This window comes from Melanerpes formicivorus, unplaced genomic scaffold (assembly GCF_026170545.1).
Source record: "Melanerpes formicivorus ecotype bairdi unplaced genomic scaffold, bMelFor1.0.p_v2 SCAF_30, whole genome shotgun sequence".
Lineage (NCBI taxonomy): Eukaryota > Metazoa > Chordata > Aves > Piciformes > Picidae > Melanerpes > Melanerpes formicivorus.
The window spans coordinates 9,165,339-9,187,074 of NW_027142382.1; the positions used below are offsets into that span (position 1 = coordinate 9,165,339).

A 21,736-nucleotide genomic window follows, 5' to 3' on the forward strand; every position below is an offset into this window, starting at 1 on the left:
ACCATTAGCAAATAGTGGTTACCATTAGCAAGTAGTGGTTACCATTAGCAAATAGTGGTTACTATTGCTAACGTCCTTTTCTTTCCCTGTGATTGCTGGTGTTGGTTTTTCTATGGTTGTATCTGTATAGCAGAATGTAAAAGTACTTTTTATAGAGACCAGACAGGCTTGCAGTAGTCCTAGTCACTCAAGTGAGATCAGGTCTCTCCTTTTACCATCTCATCGGTATAGTCTTCAGACTATGCCGCAGAAGAGACAGCCAGATAATAAGAGAAAGGTGTAGAAGTGTTTCAGCTTTAATATCTCATTTTGAAAGATTAGGTCAAACCAAGTCAATGTAACAGGTTGGTCACACAATCAGATCACATCCAACCATTTACAATTAATTATTCAAGCCTTTCTTCGTGCTCTTGTCAATTTGAACAGCAAAGCTGTCAGCTGTTGAATCTGTCTTGAGAACCAGCCTTAGATCGTTATTATTGAACTTCTTTCTAGACTCTGGATCCAATGTTAGTGTCAAAAAGAAAAAGAAATGAAACATGGTATATTGACTTGGGGATTTTGATTTTTTTTCTTTTTCTCCTATCTTCTGTGTTCTTTGTTCTGCAATGTGCTGTGCTTTGTACAATGCCCCCTTTGGTCCTGATTGCATATATGTTTTACCTTGTTAATGATAATGCTTGAGGGAAGGAGATGCTGTTTCAGCTGTGGACAAGGTATAGAATGCAAATCATAGGGTCAGTGATGCAAACTCTTGGGGCTTTGTCTAAGAGGACTGAAGTGAAGAGAAATTGGTTTTCTACTGGGAGATGAAGACTGTGAACTGTGAAAGCAATAATGTTGACCCAAATACCAGTTGCTCAAGAGATTGAACCAATGAAGAATTTGCTTTAGAATAAATGCCATACAGCTGTCAGATTTGGCTATATTAATTTTCTTTTTATAAGATTCATTTATGGCTGTTCACATCCCTAAGCCATTGGCTGCATTAAAAGTATACCCAGATTAAAGCTGAATATCAAGAAAAGAGGAGAAAAATAGTCTCAGATCAGAGTTTTGGGGTTTTTTCATTCCTTCTGTTTTTTTGCTGCCTAGTTTTGAAAAATCAGGATAATTATTCTTAAATGTTCTTACCTAAGTGACATTAGCATTTTTTGAATGCTGATGTAAAGTGCAAAGTCCCCAAAACTGCACTGTGTTTTCTCAGGAAGGCTGGAGCACCTCTTCTATGAGGACAGGCTGAGGGAGTTGGGGCTGTTCAGTCTGGAGAAGAGGAGGCTCCGAGGAGACCTAATTGTGGCCTTCCAGTATCTGAAGGGGTCTACAAGAAAGCTGGTGAGGGACTTTTTAGGGTGTCAGGTAATGACAGGAACAAAAATAGATTCAGATTGGATGTTGGGAAGAAGTTTTTCACCCTGAGGGTGGTGAAGCACTGGAACAGGTTGCTCAGGTAGGTGGTAGAAGCCCTATCCCTGTGTGTTTTTAAAGCCAGGATGGATGTGGCAGTGAGAAACTTGATCTAATATGAGGTGTCCCTGCCCATGGTGCGGAGGTTGGAACTAGATGATCCTTGAGGTCCCTTCCAACCCTAACAATTCCATGATTCTATGAAGCAAATTGTGTGAATATCCTTACTGCAGATGAATTAAAAAAAAAAAAAAAAAAAAAAAAAAAAGTTAGAAGAGTACTTTCAGACCTTATGCACTGAAAGAATGGTGTACAGAGTCACATCTCTTTTCAGGAAACTGGCATGCAGAAGTACAAGTAACAGACCACTGGCACCTGGGTTTCAATCCCATTTAAGCTGTGAATTTTATCCCCATGTCCACATCATTCAAAGACAAATTTCATGCGTGCAGTTGGCCACAGTTGTTTTACATCTGTAGCTACGCAAGAGATCATGGATGTGTCTGACTTACACTGTGTACCCTGTGCCTGTTGTACTGCACCAATCATCAGTGCAAAGTAGGCCTTTAGATTGTTTTATATCCTGGAAGGACTGAATGAGCTGTAGGTGTGCAGGCATTTCTCTCAGGCCAATCCAACTTTATGCTGCTTGCATTTTCTGAAAGTGCAAGAAATGTCAATTATATAGATCTTCATCTATCAATGTCATTAGCATGGTCAAGGCCATCCGTGCTATTATCATATAATGTTGGCAAGGAGGGTCACTCTGTGACTCAACATGTGACTCAATATTCTTTAATGACCTGTGGAGACAAAGAAAGAGAGAATGAGTGCTCAGAAAAACTGCTTAGGGCCCAGGCAGTGGTGGTCTCTGTCTCCTTTTATGTTTTTGTCTTGTTGGATTGTTTTTTTTTAATCTAAGGCTACATTTCTTCAAAAATAATTTTCAGAAGTGGAAAAAATACTTTATGAGACTTTCAGCCTAAAGTCTAATACTTATGACATGAAATTGCAATAGTGGGTTCCAACACTCAGCAGTTTTCTTAACATTCATATAGAAGATATAAGAAAACACATGAGAGTAGCTCTCATTGCTTAACAAAGGTGCCATGGAACCTTGAATGAGAGATGTAAGGGTTAACAAATTAGGTACTTTTAGCCATTTGTAGAATTAATTGTATCTGCCACAAACATGGAAGATAAGGTTAGGCAAATCAATTAGCTTTAACGTGCTTCAATTTCCCAAACAAATAAAAATAGGCAAATTATGAAAATTGCCTCAGAAATGTACTTGGGCATATTTGCATAATGTCCCTGATATCTGGACAGGCTTCTGAGTCATGATTCTCTGAGCCATTTGAAGAAGGCAATAAAAGACCCCACAGCACTTACATTTATTCTAAAGGAATGATGCTTGTTGTGGTTATAATGATATTTTTCACTGTGCTGTCAGTCTAAGGAAATTAACAGTCCAGAGTCAAAGTAATCTTAACAAGGAGGTCTGGAACTGCACATTCTTCCTAGCTTTATCTCACATATATCTTTGAAATGAAGTTGGATTGAAATATCCCATAATATTGAGTCGATGCTCAGCATAAATCACACTGTGAATTTAATCTGCGTTGAAAAATTGTATTTACTGAACCTTTTTTATTGTTAAAAAGTTAATTTGCCAAATATGTCAGCAAAAAGCCTAATCTGACAAAGCACAGGAAATAAATAGCTTAATAACTGTATCTACTTACAACATTATAATATAACTCACATTCAGAGTGTTTCTGACTGTTGAAATGTCAGTATTATAAAACTTTGCAACACACAAGAAGTGAGGTCTGCATGCATGCTATGCTAAATGCCTTTGTGCTGATGCAATACACTCTGCAAGCAGATTCTCAGGAGCTGCTTGCAGTTATTTCAATTTAAACTCAGCGTGTGTTGGTTTTTCTTCTTCCAGCGAAGTTGATTATACATGTGACTTCACTAGAATAATACTTATTTTTGTACTTTCTAATATTCATTTGTGGGAAAAATTCATTGATTCAGCATCTACAGAGGGTCTTTTTTTTTTCATTACACAGCATGGAACAACCTTTTCATCCTTCTGCTTACTATTGTCATCCTGATGCTCTGTCTGTTGTGTTTATCGCACTGCTTCATCATTTTTTCTGATGCCATGCTGTATAGGAACTCAGTGATGGTTCTGTGTGTTTCTATGCTGAAGAAAATGTGTATTAAGTTCAAAAAGACAGAAATAGCTTGTCAGGAGACTGATGGGGTTGGGCTTATTTGTTTGATTGTTGGTGTTTTGATTGGTTTGGTTTGGTTTTGTTGTCTGTTGCTTTGGAGGGTTTTGTTTGGTTTGGTTTCCACTGTTGTTGTTGTTTTGGTTGTTTGTTTTTAATTTTAATTGTAAACATCTGAGTGGTAGTTAGAGCTTAAAGAACTTAAAACCATGAAATGTATGAAATGTATGCTCTGCGCCTCACCTGTGTCATGTGGAAAGGTAAACCACTGACAGAAGTAGACGTGCATCACATTCCACAGCCAAGTTTGTTCAGAGTGGAAATCAGTGTGAGAGGTCAAGCTTCTACATGAAAAGTAGCACGTGGAGAATGTAGGGGAAACTTTTGAACATATTTTGATTTCTAAAGAGCTATTGCAAAGTTACTCCAGAGACCTAACAGTTGTCTTGTTCAAAAAGATAGAAATTCACATCATTAACAGCTTTTCTTTTAATTTTAAAACCTATCCTCTGAACACTGGACTCTCTCCTCAGGAGCCTGGCAAAGGGAAATTATTCAATTTAGCCCAAATTCCTGGTGGAGCTACCCTCTCCCCGAGGAAATATTTGGAATATGTTTTTATCTAGGCAACACAAGCTTATTATTTCAAACAGAGGAAGATACTAACTCCTTCCCAAGTCATTACCCTAAAACCAAATAAACTTGTTTGGGTTTCCCTAATTTTACACTCTCAAGGCTTTGCCCATTGGTTACTGCATATCCCTTCAGTAAATATTCTGAATGCTCAGCTGCCTTGTGAGTCTTTGAATAGATATTTTTTTTTCATGAAGGTAAGTGGGTATGGTTCTAAATTTCTCATAAAACAGTTCCCTCGAGATGCATTGTTACCCTCACAGTTACCTGCAGGATAAATGTGGTTAAACTCGTGGAGCCACGGAGCTGCAGCTGTTCTAATTAACATAATATTGATTATTTGCAGTTAGTCAGGATAATTCTGCTGGTGGTGCACTTGAAATTCTGTGTATGTGAAGCTGTGATTTGTTCTGATCATATTGTCTGTAACAGTACATATTCTGCATATACAATGTCTTTGAAGCTAAAAACAATTAAGGCATACATTTGATGATGCTGACATAAATCAGCTGCTGTTCAGGCCAGAGGAGATGGAGTTTCTCCCTTTACTCAACAAGACTGTGTTCAAATTTGCATGCAGATACAAGGAGAGAGATGGATCATGTTCCTCGATGTTATAAAGAGTAACACATAAGTTTTTTCTGTGCTAAGCCACCAGTCAGCTCCATGCTAGTTTATTTACTTGGAATGCACCAGCAAAAACCTGAGAGAAGAAATTTTAATCCTTCAGATGACTCCATATATCATGAGCAAAGCTGAATCCTCTTTAATCAGAGCCCCTAAAACTAGCTAGTGATTTAAAAATGATCTGCTTGCTTTCTAGCTGAAATAAGGAAAGCAGCTTCTGCAGCAATGTGTGCAAGGACTCAAATAATCTAGAAGTGCAGTATTAAAGATCATGGCAGTTTTATTTAATATCCTAGAGGACTGACAGTTAACAACAGTGAGTAAAGAGCTATAGCTGCTTATGCCTAATATATTCATAAAAGATTAAGAGAGTGAACAATTAAATATACACTTTGTGTTCAGTCACATTTATGCTAGCCAATCATCAAGCAGTAGCAATTAACATCACCTATCTGTGTGCACAAAATACAGCCTCTGCATCTATTAATACTCTTAAAACAAAAGGACAATGTTTATTCCTCTATAAAACAGGAATGATGCATACATAATGTAAGTGGAATTGATATGGACTGTTGGCTTGAAATATATTTTTGCAGTCTCAGAAATGTGGCTAGGGCAATAAAATGTGTTCTGATTTGGGTAATTTGTCCAACAATCTGGTTTTCAGAATAGTCGTTATTATAGGATCCTAACATGCAGAAAATTATAGCACTGCACACAGAATAGCACTAATGTTCCTATGTCTTTCCTTATTCTGTGATTACAGAAACACAAATGAACTGAATTTAAAGCAGCTAAACCCATGAATACAGATGCCAGCATCTTTCAGGACCTGTTTGATTTTTAAGTACTGCGTTCAGGCCTCATCCTGTCTGAACGTGAGCTCCATACAGTACCAACGCTCTTGTTCCTATGGCAATCCTGTAACTGACTCTGCAGATAATCTGTCTCTACTCAGTTTATAAATTCAAAACTGGAGCTCACCTCCTCCCCTTTCTGTCTCTCTTTTTTGCCTTTTTTGTTTTTAATTTCTTTTTTTCAGTCTTCCCACACACACACTGCTTTGGGTTTGGGTGGGGTTTTTTTGTTCATTTTGTTTTGTTCGTCTGTTTTCTTTTCCTTTTATGTCTTTCTCCCTTTCTCTCTCATTTTAGTTGGATTCATTTTATGGTACTGTATGCAAGACATAGGCAGGTTTATTGTTTTAGTGTAGTAATACTGCACTCAGAATATTAAGGGAAATCTGGAACCTGTAGCTATGGCATAGTCTCAGGTGATAGGAGACAGTAAACCATTTTGGAATGGAGTAGTAGACACCACAGTATCTGTGTTTGACTAAAACAGTTTTCTTTGGAGAGATGCAGAAATATGTAGTTGCTCCCTAGTATTCCTTGGAGATGTAGGTGCCAAAGTAGCAATAATTCTATGTTAATTATGTTCACCTTTAAGCTTTTCTATTTTAAAGGATCAAGTGGGAAAAAAATTTCACAGCCTTGTCCCTTTGTTCTCCTGGCTTTTTGGAGAAGTGGTGATGGTAGTTGAATTGGGCCTCCCACACTTTGAGCAGTTCTGACCTCCACTGGCCTAGGGGCAGGGTGACTGATTAGCAACACGTTTACTTGTATAGCCTTGCTCAGACTGAGCTGCTACCAGAATAAATGTTTCTTGAGGAGGGACCTAACTGAGGTGGAGGAGGTGAGGAGGGTGAAGAGCAATGGTGTTAAAAAAAAATCTGACTTAGTTTGGATCTACATAATCTACATTATGTCTACATAAATTTTGCAAAGTTATGAATCCATCTATCCTGCAACTGGAGCCATGTCCTGCCATAAGACTAGAAATGTTTATAAACATCCTTACTGCTTTGCAGAGAGATTGCCTCAGTTATTTTTTAATGAAGACAAAACAGATTACATGCCTACATAAAATAGAAAAAGACCTCACATGAGGCTGCTGGCTCTTTAAATTTATTCTCAAATGTAATTCTGGGGGGAAACAAAAATAAACAAAAATCCCAACCCAAACACCACCATGCCTCCCACCTCCAGACCCAAACCCATACAAACCCCCTTCCCCAAAAGCCAAAACCACAACCACCTGGAAAGGAAACGGAAATCTCTGGCTACTGTGGAACTGAAAAAAAAAATCAGACCTGAAAGTTCAGTCTTATGATAGAGATACATCTCTGTGAGCTTTGAAAAGCCTGGATCAATAGATCAAATATGACAGCAGCCTCCTTCAGCTCAACCAACCACTTCTTATGGTCTTTGTGCATATTCCTGTCTTTGTGCATATTCGTTTCCTTGCATCAGGGAAAAAAAATAATAAGGGGGGGGATGGAGGGGGGAGGCGAGGAGGAATATCCCCAAGACCTTGATTCCGCATGAGCAGTATCATAGTATGGTGGCACTTGAGAGGCTTTGCCTCATAGTTTTTCTTCCAGAAACAGAGTCACACTCATAGTGCCACTCTAGTTATTAAAACCTAAATCTATGAGACACAAAGACCTGGCCACGTAACGAAAATAAGTATTTGTTTTTTCAGCACTTATGCCTGAAGGGTGGCAATGTAAAGACAAGAGAAAGGGCTTATTTCATTGCAATTGATTAAGAAATTTCATTGCCCTTGGGCTGTAGAACAATACTGTGGCTTCCATCCTACTCCTGTTTTCCTGAAAGTCAGCTGCAGTTTGTGTCTCAAACAGGGAAAGAGGCAGTGGGCAACACACTCTGAAGGTGCAATCTGTAGACACCAGAGCTGAGGTTATACAGGGAGCTAAAACATTTGATTTTATTCTCTATAAGGTCTTCCACTAGGGCCTGTGAGCTTGGCTACATCTCTAGAGGGAATGTTGTGCTGCTCAGAGGAGTGTAGTCATGTTTTGACCATCTGTACCACCTACTGTGCGCAACACCCCAGGTGTCTCATGTAGGCTGAGTACACTATGTGAGTGAAATTTGGTAAAGTGAAATCCTTGCCTCCCTCTTTTCTTACCTACCTGCTTCCCTTTCCTCGGCTAATCTTTGGTTTATGTATCACAAGCATTTTGCAGGACTGTGACTTCAGGGTACAGTTTAAGCGTGGTTGCTTCTGGCACATTTTCCATGCCCAGAGTAGCAGATTGTTTTGCTTTGAGAATGATGTTGTAGAAGTGCATAAAACTGAGTTATAGGTTACTCTGCTTTGGCTCTGTGGGGTGGTTTCTCCCCTTGCGTGCACTAGTCATGCTAAAAGCTTGCTTAGCAGAAGCAGTTCTATCCAGCAGAGGTGACAAGTACAGCTGATAAAAGTTTATTTGTTCTGTATTATCATTTGGCACACGATTAGAACAGCCATCTGTTCTCTTAATTTCTATCAACCTAATTTAGACTGCAATAACATAATGCTGTTAGATGTTTCCAACAAAGTGAAAATCAAATATGATTTTTTTTTTAACCATCTTGAGGATAACATTACCCCTGTTTAAAGACTACCAGGATGCTGAGGGAAAAGGACATGATAAAAGAATAATTAATGTTACACTTTTAACATATTCTCATTTCCATAGAAGAATATTATGCACTAATTCGACAGGAAAGTGTTCACATTTTCTTATGAATTATACATGAGAACAATTTCACATAGGAAATCTAAACAGAATTACTTCAACTTATTACTCAGACCTGTAAAATTTTATTTTAGCCTCTGATATTATATAGTTTAATGGAAAGCATTAAAAACCTTACATAAGAGCAATTTCGTAATTGTTAAAGTGACCTCCTAGGTTGTTTAGGGCACTAGTCAGCCGGCAGCAAAATCAGAGTGACTTTCTAAAATGCTGTGGGATTTGGGGCCACTAGTTGAGGTTAGTTGAGCCTAGGTGCAACCTACTTTCCTTGCCCTCATCCCTGTTTGTCCTCTTTAGGGCCTTCTACGTTGATATATGTATCTTTAAATAAAATGAACTGTTAATGTCTCAGGTGAAGGCATACATAAATTTGAGTTTTTCAGCCACATCATGAGGCAAAGTTATGTATTAATAACAGATGGGATGTTAGAGAAAGAATTATGGATTCCTGTTTTTCCCCTGACTTGTGTACATCAATCCGTGTAACTCTGTATGGTTGTCTGTAAAACATGTAAGCCCACCTCAGCAAGACAAAAGGTAGTAAGGGTTCCAAGCATCCTCTGAACTCTTTGAGTAAAATGCATACTACAGATACTGGACCAGGTTTTCAAAGGCGCAAAAAATTGAAAGCCAAACAGATGTAAGCTTTCAATGTCTCTGAAAATCAGATGCTGAAATTATTATAATCAAGTTTTCAAGGCATTAAAACAAACGCTGCTGAGGAGGAATAATAAATGGGAATTATGAGCTATATTTTGACAGTGTTCTTTTTAATTGTTGAGAAGGAGGCTTCTCTGCCTTCCTCCCTTGAAGCCTGCTAACAGCCAAAAACAAACAAAAAGCTTCAGTTTATCTGAAAAGCTGTTCCATTTAAAAAAGAAAAAAAAAAACCCCAAAGTCCTTATTTGGCATATTAAGTAGGTGAGTTAAAAAAAAATGGAATTAGACTTTGTTACAGCAAGGCAAGAGCGATTAAATTAAATGTGCCTCAAGAAGAAAGCAATCCCCGAGATCAACAGAGCAATAAGAGCTTGTCGATCCCCATCCTGGTGCATTTCTAAACACTTTTTGAAGTACAGAAGGCAGAACACTCAACACTTTGGCTTTGTCACAGCTGACAGCCTGTCGCTTTTAATGAAAATGCTCTCCGTTTAGAAGATGACAGAAATTACATGCATTTCCCCTTTTATTTTTCTGTCATCTTTCCTGTCTCATGTTTTTACAGTAGAAGGAGGGGGTGGTTATTAAAGCATTACATAAGTACACAAAATATATTAAGAAGAAGAGAGTGAGAGGAAAAGCTTTAGCCCTGCAATTATACACAATGTGTGTTGGTTTGAAATGTACGCTGTGACACAACATTGGATGTGTAGCAATCACTATTTACTTTTAGTTATCTTTAAAGAAGGTGAGGCAAAAAATCTCTAGATAATACTTTAAGTGAAGGTTTTATTATTCGATGGTCTGAGTAATTTCCAATGGGAGCATGATCTAAGCAGTGTTAGATAGCTCAAGCATGTTCATAATTTCTCTAGGAAATATAGCAAGATAACACTGAACAATTTCTTGGCTCTGCACAGCTTTTACAAATGTCTTTTATTAAGTGTCAGGCTTTTGATATTTGTACCCACTCTCACTGACCCAGATGTGTCTGAGGAAACTGGCTTCCAGGACTGAGGAGGGAAGGCTTCACCCACAAATATTGTCAGTACTATAGACTCTGTGAACAGCCACAAATCTATGCATATTCTTCAATCTGGGAGTAGCCACTCCATGTCTCAACGGTTCTAGTTCCAGAGTCAGTATTAGCAGCAATAAAATGTACAAGGTAGAAATACTGAGGAAGAGAGGTTTCAGCGGTTTTGAGGGAAGTTCTGAATTTGATATTCTACCCTAATTGCTGTGACAGTTGCTTTATGCTTATTGCAAGGAGAGACACAAGTGGCCTAGCTCAAAATTGTGCAAAGGTTAAATGGTATCCCAGAAGAAGAAAGCTACATGAAGCCATTGTACAAGAAGAACATTTCTGCCTGTCAGCTGTTTAGGTTCCACTTGCTTGACACAAATGCACAGCATGTGCATATATACTGGAGGGACCAAAATGGTCACAACCATCCCATTAGCAGTTTTTCACATGTTCCTGGTCAGTGACATGGTAGCAGCTGAGTAGTATCTCCACCAACATCTCTTCTTGCATAGTTTGGTAATGGAGTTACATCCCAGCTTGAGAAACCTCATCTAAGTCTTGATCATGCTGCAGAGGACATATATGTATGGTACATGTGTGTTGGTTCACCAGTTTGACAGCCCTGCCAGTCAAGTGGCATTGCTGGGGGCAAGCACATGTCTGAACTGGCTGTGCTGCCTGAAATATAGAGCTGGTTAATGCTCACACAGCTGGAAACAGAAGCAAGAAGAGTTTGCCTTTGCTGCATTCCCATTATTAACCCCAAGTAAAGTCCTTAAATGTGATTCCCATCTCCTGAAGCTGTCATTTTAAGCTGCCTACAGACTAAGGGAGAACAACTGTGCTTTAATTACCTGTAGTCCTTGTAACGTATTTCTTGGTAAAGGGAAAATTTGCTTTATGAATATTTTAGTAGTGAAGGATCTCCATGTGATATAGAAGTCAAACTATGTTTTTCACACTTAAATTCTAAATATGTTTCTAATGTAGACTCAGGGGTAAAGGTAAGTCTTGTTTAAGGGTACAGATATTGAGCACCTATGTGGTGAGGAGATAGGGTAGAATGAGACAAGCATTTATGTCTGAGTAGTTGTGGATTGCAAAAGGAAAAGGAAGAACGACTCAGAGTATGATATTACATTTTATCTGGGAGTTACAGTGTGAGAATCAACCAAAACAAACCCACAGTCTCAAAGTATTCTCTGACCAACAGGATGCAATTGTTTTGTGTAAAACCATTAGGGGCCTGCCTCTCTGTGTGCAGTGGTAGGGTTCCCCTGGCTGTGGCTTTGGAGTTGGGCCGTATGACTGACAGAAGGTATAGAACAATCCCATGATTGTTAAAGGGTTTATCTAGGTGACTGCCTGCACACTTGCAGACTTTCTAGTTGCTATCAGGCAGCTGTTATCTACCTGGTATTGCAGAAAACCTCATTAGCATCTTTTTTCAAGCCAAGCTATTATGTGAATAGCAAATAAATAAGTAATTAGTAATTGAGAAGCTAGGTAAAGAATGTTTTATCAGTTCAAATTATTAGCTGTCTATATCATCTCCTTCAAACTCTAGAACTAAGGTGTTATGCAAGATAGCTTTGCTTTTTTCATATAATCATTTTTGATGCCATATTTCAGACACCTGGCTGTGAAAGTGAAATATTACCTATTCAGTTGCTTTTCCTGCTACTCTCAACAGTATATTTGTTTATATGTAGTTTGAATTGAAACACAAGCCTTCTGTATGCAAGCAATTGAATTTTCAGAGGCATATGAAGTCTATGTCACCTCTCTATAAGAGAGAATATCCTTAGCCTGTAAACTCCCCTAGGATGCACTATAGCTCAAGGTTGAAGAGAGTCTTCCTGCCATCCAGTCCTCTCTTCTTCATATCTTGCCTTGTCCAGCTCTTCTCCTTTGGTGCCTCCTTTCTGGGGCTTTATTTTGTTCATGTACTTCTTAGTAATGGCACGTGTTTATCTGAACAAATAAAGTACTTCAGAAGGGTATGTGCTGTGTGGTTTATGCTTTTCCAGAGTTGTGACCTAACTGTTTCCATGCTTTTACCTTGACTTTCAGGAGAAAAGGGTCAGCCAAGACAAGTCATCAGTGTCGTTATTTTATAAGTCTGTATGCATGCAAGAGTAAGAGAGGTTGCCTGATGTTGCTCTTTTCAGTACTCTCTGCTCTAAGGATCAGTCCTGTGCTGTGACATTAAATAGCTTTTAATATTCTTTTCCCCATTTCTTTTAGATTGTGGTTTCAAGGAGATTGCCCTCTATAATGATACCATTTCCCCTCTGTCCTTTTTCTGCTGGACTACTTTCCCACCGATTCATTTGTGAGCAAGCACTCTGACTACACTTAATTATGAAAAAGTTATTGCTCAAATCAATGAGAAATGGCAATATTTCTTACTGCATATTACTGGATGATGTTTTTCACCTTGGTGTATCGTTTCCCCTAATTTGGGAGCCAGGAGTATTTTATAATGCATAGGTAGAGGTATGGATATTGTAAGAGCTACCAGAGAAAAAACAGCAGACGTGAAAAAGAAAAGATTTGAACCTTTTGTCCTGCATAAAAGTTCTAGAAAAGCCTACATAGCTTAGCCTGCAGCATTTTTAAATGGAAAGAGTGGCCAAATGAGGCCCAAGTTTGCAAAGCAAGTCACATTACTTCTATTTATTGAAGTATGGGAAAAGCTTATAGCACGTAGTTGTCAGAATCTTTGGTGTCCTTGCTTTAGAACATGCATTCACAACAGAGCAGAGACATTTGTGCAGGTGTATAGGCAACATCAGCAAGGCTGGTTTTACACTCCCTTTTTTCCCCCATCCCACTTGAACCAAGCTGTGGAGTTGGGTTATACAGTGTGTAGCTCCTATAGCCAGAATCTTGTAGTAAATTTGTCCTATATTCTTGGGGTAAAAACTGCCTTCTTTTGTGGGTTTCTTTTACTTTCATTGATACATTGAGGTTTTCTTTTTTTCCTTTTCTTTACCCTATATTTCATTTCAGATGCCTGCCAGATATTGTTTGTTGATTGTGGCCTTCATTCATTGTATTTTCCTTACAGATCCCTACCTTCTTTATAGGTGCACATGAGTTAATATCTTTCTGTGCATTTTCAGTAAGCACTGAGTAAACACATATTTGGAAGTTCCTATACTCTAGCAAAAAAAAAACTAACCTTCAGGAGCCTCCAGCCTCTGTTGTCCATCCCCTGCTACAAGCAAGCAGAACAACCTGCAGGTATTTTAAAGACTGCAAATTCTTGTGTCTTTCAGGATCTAGATTTCTCATCACATCCACGGGAGCCTTGTATATTTTAGACGTACAAAATGAAGACGGACTCTACAACTACCGATGCATCACGAGGCACAGATACACTGGAGAAACACGACAAAGCAACAGCGCAAGGCTTTTTGTGTCAGGTACTTCTTTACAGATCATGTTAAATTAGGTATTGAATATGCCTCTCTCTCATGTGTTAAACTGGCAAGGCAGGGTCTTGTGCCTGTATGCACAACCAACCAAGTCATCTATCAAATGGAAGATAGAACTGGTCAGCTGTGAGCTACTGCAAAATTATATGTCCCATTCTAAAATCCCTTTTTCTGTTTTTCACCACATATTAGATATTTCTGGAGAACTTCCAGGGTACACAGTGCCTAGTAGAGTGATTTTTAATAGGTTTAGTGTATCTCATGAAAGGACTGTGGATGTGGTTTATCCCATTAAAAGTGGGCTTGCACAGTGAAAATGTGTAGTCACCTTATCATTATCTTCCCTTTGTAATCAAAGGAAATAAACTCTTTTCAGGTAATGCATCTGACCTATTTCAGCTGCTCACTTTAGGGTGAGATAAATTGCCCCATGGTACCTATTTCTTTCTATTAACCATAGCAGCTGCTCCAGGACATTTAGGTCAGCTGTAGGCATTTCCACTGATGGAGCCACAGTTAGCTAAGGTGTATTTCAGCCTTCCTTTTCATTTATCACTCTTTCCTTGGAGAAAATAGTGTGTTACTCTGCTTCCAGGGGGGATCTCCACCCAGAAGGGGTATGTAGCCTGTCCCAGGATATCCAGGGTCCTGCAGGCAGACAGGAGTGTTAACTGGTGGCTGCCCATGGGCAGAGCTAAAAGTCCCAGGGCAGACGGCCTTGTGCAACAGGTAGGAAAATAAGAAGGTAGATGAGGTGTTTTAACATTTTCCTTGTCACTGTAAATCATCTCCTGACTGATGTGTGTGTGATGGACTGCTGGGCTACACACATGACAAACACTTAGGGCTGTCAGTACAGTGCTACTCCAATCCTATCTTCTCCCCATTTTGACTCAGTAAGAGGAGATGCCTGTGAGATGAGAAGGAAAATCAGACCCCAGGCCTGGGACTGGAACTTGATCTTAAACATCCCTGTACAGGATTAGCTTTTTTCCATCTCACCTTCCTCTCCCTCATTTGCTGGGTGCCTGTTACTGCACCTTGTGTTTGCAAGTGAGCAAACCTGCAACTGTAATCTCACATCCATTGTATTTTCTAAGATTGTATCCCAGATTTTCTCTTCTTTTACCCTGTATCCTTGGCTTACAGAAGACATGTCCACCATCCCACTGAAATCCACACAGGTTTATATACTTTTCACTCTTACTAAGTTGCCTGAAAGGTCCTCACCATAAAAAGCAGTCAGGGTATGATGACCTTCACAGTCTAACAGACAGTGAGATCATTCCCCTTGTGACCTTGTCCTCTTGTCTTTGAGTCTTTTTGTCAAAACAAACAAACAAGCAAAAATCTGTTTGAGAGCCCTAAGACAGACAGAAGTGGACACAAGGTTTTATATTAGCAACTTACCTCCTGCCCTGACCCCAAATGGTCATTGATTCTGGAATGCTCTGAACAAAAAAGTCAGTACTTACAATATACTAATGATAAAAATAGTGTGATTCAGGTTAGAATCACTTACCAGCCAGATCCAGGTGTTTCTTCCTTTGACATGTGTTTCCAGTGGGTAAAACTTTCCCTCTGCTTTTCCCAGACAGATGAAGAAGTAGTTTTCCTGCACAATAATCTGCCTGCTTTGGTCTTACAAAGATAGGCAGGGTCCTATCTTTCTAGGTGGCTCCGCAGTATGGTCTGCTTCCGTATGAAATCATGCTAAGGCTGAGCCAGTGGTAACATAAATAAAATCAGGCTTGTATCTTGGTTACCACAAGGAAATGTCTAGTTATTTTGTTGAACAAAAGGGGAAAAATGAAAGCTCTGTCTTATTGGTATTTCAGGACAAGCATCCTAAAAGATGTGCACTGCTTTGTTCTATTCTCCTTTACAGACCATAGTAAAATAGGGATTTCACCTGTGTAGAATAGCTGACTCTTTTTATTCAATTGTGTTAATTAGTGTCTATTGAATCTATAGTGGTCTCTGTTTTCCAGTCCTGTTAGTCTGCTGAACAAGTGTAGCAATCCTGGGCAGAGTTTGTATCTTGATGTTTCTCTGAGAGGCTTTCTTTTTTCTGTAATGGATTTTATATTTTAAACATTATTTTAAAATAATGGAGTCATTATACTCCTTTAAGAACTGAGAGCATAGAATCCATGAACATAATTGTAAAAGGTCAGTTTGCATGAAACACACCTTGTTCACTGCCTTTTACATCCATGGAGACTCTTCACTTATTTGGGGATGAAACAGTTTGTGGTGGATGTGAATCATAGTCTTTTGGCCACACTTTTATTATGAGTTAAACTTTGTTACTGTTTGGAAGAGGGAGAAAGGTGAAGTGCATACAGTAGTGAATACAGGTGTGAATTATTGGCATGTCTGTGACCAAAGCAAAGTTCCAAATTTTGTCAGGAGTAATATTATCTACTTGAAATCCTATGGCCTTTCTGAATAAAATTCTAACACCAAGGCCATTAACATTCTAAAGAATATTCCTCTAATGCCCATTGCAGGGCTTTTCAAAAAATTATTTCATCCAGCCAAGCATCCCAGCTCTCAAAATCTTGACCATTTATAACCCATCCCTCCAAAAAATACGTATGATTTTGAAAGGACTTTGAGACTTTTGCTCTGTCTTTCAACGAAGATTCAAAGTAGAATATTCTAGAACAGTATTTTGTCTCAAATTTTCCACTGTTATATATGCTAGAAATCATTTGCAACTGTCAAAGCATAGTAAAGTAATAACTCAAAAGAGTCCATACCACGTATTGAAATTGGGTTATGCTGTTTTGCTCTTTGCCTCATTGGAGGTGATTGCAAGTGAACCCTGGGAGTTCTTTTGTGCTTTTTTTACATTTTCTCTTCCTTTCTGTCTTCCTTCCTTTCTGTCTACCTTTCTTTCTTTCTCTCTCTGTTCCACAGACAGCCCAAAGAGATGTTTTTAAATCTCTAAGCACAAGAAAGCAGACTACTGGAATCAGCATTGGCATAAGACAGCAGTGGCTACTTTGCTTGCACCATTAGCTTGGTGTCTGAGGTAGACTTCTGCTCTGCCTGGGCCCAGCATCAAAGCATATGCAATTCACTACAGCACACTAAGAGGCTTGTCAGAGTGTGATATTTACTGGCCACAACTTTTCCTTATAATTACTTAATTTTTTTCCCCATCATGTTTCAAAGTCCATGCAGTACTTTGCACTTTGTACATTAAAGTTTGCAAATGGGATCGCATATATCCTTCACAAAGTTTTTTGAAACTAAAAGAGTATGGAGAAGATATGAAACTACTGTGAGTTTTGAGTAGGAGTGCACAGAAAATAACTGTAAAAATCAATTCTACCTTTTTATTATTTAATTGTTAGTTTTAACCGAAGGAATTTATTTCATCTAGATACAACCTTCCTAAGAGGCAGAGCTGTAATTTCTTGCATGCTTATGTTTTTACTGAGTTAATTCTTCAGGCTACACAAAAGAATCTATGCACTGAAAACATAGATGCCTGATGACCCAGAAAGAAAGAAAGGAGCTACTAATTAATTAGTCAAATTGACATTGGCCTTCCCAATAGCAGATTGTGTTTTCACTAAGTCAGACATAAACAGCATGGCAAGCTCAAAAATATAACCCATCTTGTTGCCAAATATGGACCTTGAGGCTACTGATGCATGCAAAATCATTTGTTTAACTACTGGCTGACATGTTTGTAATGAGACAGGAAGTTGCTATAAAATGAATGTGGTTTTGCTTTCAGTGGCTCAGTATTTTCCTTGTACCTAGAGAGCAGAAAAACTTCTTTCACTGAATTTGGCATTTAGGGTTTTTATAGATATTCATATAAAATTTGCTTAGTCCATTTGTTTACTACCACAATTTTAGTTTCTGGATTGATGGCATAACTAGCATTTGCTAGCTATTTGCCCTCAAGTGTACCTTCCCAGGTGTGGTCGCAGTTCATAAAGATAAATCTAACCTAATATTAAACTACCTACCTCAGATACTGATTACACTATCACCCAGGGAGCTTGAATTCAGCATGAACTGTTCCTTTAATCACTTAACAGGAAGTTGCTGCAGCTGCCCTGTGAGCAGTACCTGAGATAGCTAAGTTTGAAAATATCAAAAAGTTTGTAATCACACCTACATCCAGGCATATAATACTCCCCAAAATCGGTGCATCAAATAGTAATGGAATTGGTCAGTATCTAGAGTTTGTTTGTGAGACAGAAGTCTTTGTAAAGTGAGTGCATTTGAAGAGAAAACACTTAGATAACTATCTGTGGTTTATTGTTTAGTGTTTATGTTGCCATAACTCCAGGATGAGCTTCCATCATGCTGAATGCTGCACGAAACTGTAAATCCTGTCAAACTCTTGCTTAAAAAGTTTTTAAACTTAAAAACCTACAATCACAGAGTACTATTTCTGGTGGAGTAGGTGCAGTTCTGGTGAAGGCATTCTGCCAGACTTCTGTGAGAGATATATATACACACCAGGTGCTGCACAAGTGTGTTAGTCTAAGAGTTGCTTTTCTCCTAAGTTGAGCACAGAAAGTTGGAGTATTAAGCCGTAAGCTGGTCTTGTCATGTTAAGTTCTTTTTCCAGGGAAGAAGAAAAGGCTTGTCTGTCAGTTAGACTGCAGATAGAAATTTCTGTGTCTTTTCCCATTTATCTCCTGTCAAGGGAATAAATTGCTTCTTTAATTCAAAGCCTTCAGACCACTAAGAAGCATGGAGTGTGTGTTGGCTTCATTCTAGTGGAGTAGCACAGGGATAGCAGTAGTAATTGTTAAGGCAACAGATTTCTGGCTCTCCATTCCTCTGACAGGGAACATGAAGGTTGACCAGAGAAATGGTTGCCACCTGGAAAAAATCCAGTGAGAGGATTTCCAAGTAGTCATTAAATGCTTCAGTAGTACACTCTGCTGGATCCCAGCCACCATTACTGAGATACTGCAGACTGATGACTGGGTCACAGTAGCAAACTGTAGTACATAAAACACCAGACAAGTGTGTCAAAAAGTACAGGAGAGAACTTATTGATGTAGTGCTTACTGAATTTTAATGTTCCCATTGAAAACTATTGTTTGTTCTTTTAGATCCAGCAAATTCAGCTCCATCTATTCTAGATGGGTTTGACCACCTTAAAGCCATGGCAGGACAGCAAGTGGAGCTGCCTTGCAAAGCATCAGGGCATCCCGCACCAAAGTATCGTTGGCTAAAGGACAACATTCCCTTGGAGTCTGACAGCAGGTTTCGACAGTCGGTTGAAGGTCTGCTGATTGAGAACACACGTCCCTCAGATTCAGGCAGCTATGTCTGCGAGGTGTGGAACAACTATGGGACTGCCGAGATGATAGGGAGGCTGCATGTAAAACGTAAGTCCAAAACTGAGTGAAGATCTCAGCTCACTTCTTGCATCAAGGAAGATATTGCCAAACTTGTGTTTTGTTGCTTTATCTTAGTGATGCTTAAACTTCTCAAAGACATGGATCATGATAAAGTAGGCCCTGTGGAGATGAGTTAGTTGGACAACTGGGTGATCAGAAGTGCAAACAGATGCAATTTCTAATGTAGCCATATAATTTATCACATGGAGGATATGTAATTTAGAAGCTTGAACTAGATGCTTAAAAGGCAATTGCAAATGTTCTCATGGATACAGCTGCCAAACTCTCATTGCCATGACTCATGCTGTTCGGTAATATTGAATACTCATACCTCCCCTCAACTGAGTATTCATGTGTGAATATTTGGAATGTTTCACCAATTCTGCAAAGGTAATTATTACTCAGAAGCTCTGCAGTGGAAAGGTGCCATTCTTCCATTGTTAAAAAAAAAGAAATTATTTCCTGGAATAGACGTAATGTTTTCTGAACTAACATTTCCACCTATCTAGCATGACTAGCAGATTAAAAAGGCAGAAGTTTGTGAACAGTTCAGGGCATAAAAATGTTTTCACAAATAAGTACACAGGGTGTATTTGGGCAAAATAACCAAGATCAAAGACCAGTAATTCATAAACTATACTGGAGGAGCTTTGCTTCTGAAGGTATTCATAAAGTTTAGGGCAGTCTGCCTTGCAGGATACAAAGTCAAAACTTCTAAAGACATGACATAATCATATTGCTAGTTATACCGACATAATTTCCAATACCTGGAGATACATTTTACTTGCTGACTCAGTGGTCAATCAGCCAGTAGATAGATACCTTCTGAACCAGGCTGTCAGGAAGCAACAACTGGGCAAAGTAATTTTATCCTCCTCTGCAATGGAGAATGTGATTCATTTTCTTGCATCATCATGGCTCTGAGATTCATCACAGAACCACAGAATGGTAGGGGTTGGAAGGGACCCCTTATGATCACCTACTTCAACCATCTTGATAGCATCTGGATCAGGTTGCACATGCGTGTGTCCAGGTGGGATTTGAAAGTCTACAGAGAAGGAGACTTCAAAATCTGGGTAGCCTGTTCCAGTGCTCTGTCACCCTCAAAGTAAAGAAGTGTGTTTATTTTGTTTAAAGGGTTATTAACAGTTTTGAGCCTTTGTGGTCTTTTGCATAGGAAACAGAGATATTCAGTGACCTAACACACATTTGAGCTGTGATTAACTGTTCTTCGGACTATGGTAGACAAGAGGGCTGTTACATTCATGTCTGCATTCCAGAGTGACTGAGGCTGCTGACCTGTGGTTTTTTTCCAGGCCTCCATTCCCAAAGGGCCACTAAAGATTTATTCTAACCTGCATGTTGTTAAATATTCAGTAAAGTGAATGAGTTAGCAGAGGACATTTTCTAGTGCGAGCATCTGTATACACGTGTGTGTAAGCATGTATGCAAGCTGGCAAAATAATTAATAGAATTTTATTGATTTAGTATCAGATCTGATAGCAGTGGTAAGTGTAGTCCCTTACCTTTATAAGTCAAACCAATATATGCAAAGCATGAGATGAGATCTGCATTCAGTAATGCTGATAACAGATAGGTGGCAGGATGAATATTGCTTTCCTTGCTTTCCTTATGCCTATGACTTTTCTCAACACCATTCATCCTCTTTTTTTTTTCCTTTCAGTATAAAACTTGCATTGTATATGTCCTACTGTTTGTAAGGTTGACTCGAAAATGTTGAAACAAAACCAAAAAAACTAGTAAGCCCACATGAAAACCCACTTCTTTGTGGACACATCTGATGGATATCTATGGGTGTACCTGTGTTAACATTTTAGCATGGATCTTTCATCCTTAAAAGCTAATCTGGTGGTCATTGTTATTTACTCTACTTGTTCAAATCAGGGAGTGGTTTTGAAATACATAAACTGGGCTCCTGCTACAAGAAATTAGATCAGAAGATGATCTGTAGGAATGCACCCATTTCATCAGTTCAAAGTTCCACACTAAACTGAGGTTAAGTAATGTCCTACTTTTCCAGAACACACATAGTGCCATTGTTAGGCCCTCAGCACCAAGAGTGTTACTCAGTAGATCTGCTTCTACTGTTCATTTAGGCATGGGATTATATCATGTGTTGAATTAGTTATCCCTACAGATCTATGCTTTGTGTCATGGATCTTGGTGGCTGTGGTGAGTTGAAATTGCCCCCCTAACAAAAAAATGCCAGACCAGCTCAGTTAAAAAGCAAATGATGCTGTATTTACAAGCAAAACTATAATCTAAATATGAAATGCAATGAACACATAGAAAATATACAGTATTTAGATATATATATCTATATATATTTGCAATTTATAAACAGCACAAGAACCCTAGCTACCAATATCTTCCCCCTCCCTTCTCCTTTCCTTCCCTCTGTACACTGGACGAGAGAAACAGCAGAGTTACTATTGCCACTTAACCACAAGAAGAACGTATCCAAGGTCAGCAAAGCCTGCAGAAACACAAGTTAGTATCTGCCAGAATGACGAGACTGAAAAAAAGAGAAAGTTAGTTTACCAAACTCACTATGTTAGTTTTCTGACCAACGGGATTATTTAGATCTTGTCATTATTTTCCTTTTTACATCCAATGGTAATTTATTTACATGCTACTACTTTCTGTTCAAGATCTGTGGAAAATTTTTAAGGCACAGCCTA

General features: G+C 38.8%; 1 protein-coding gene across 6 annotated transcripts in view; it reads left to right on the forward strand.

The window, feature by feature from the left end:
- The window catches only part of DSCAM (DS cell adhesion molecule), a 491,025-nt gene that overhangs the window by 272,290 nt on the left and 196,999 nt on the right, over positions 1-21,736 (forward strand). For all 6 annotated transcript variants that reach the window (XM_068155247.1, XM_068155248.1, XM_068155249.1 and 3 more), the window contains exons 4-5: positions 13,489-13,635; positions 18,744-19,022. In XM_068155247.1, the coding sequence (XP_068011348.1) occupies positions 13,489-13,635; positions 18,744-19,022 (426 nt within the window). The remainder of the gene's footprint in view (positions 1-13,488; positions 13,636-18,743; positions 19,023-21,736) is intronic.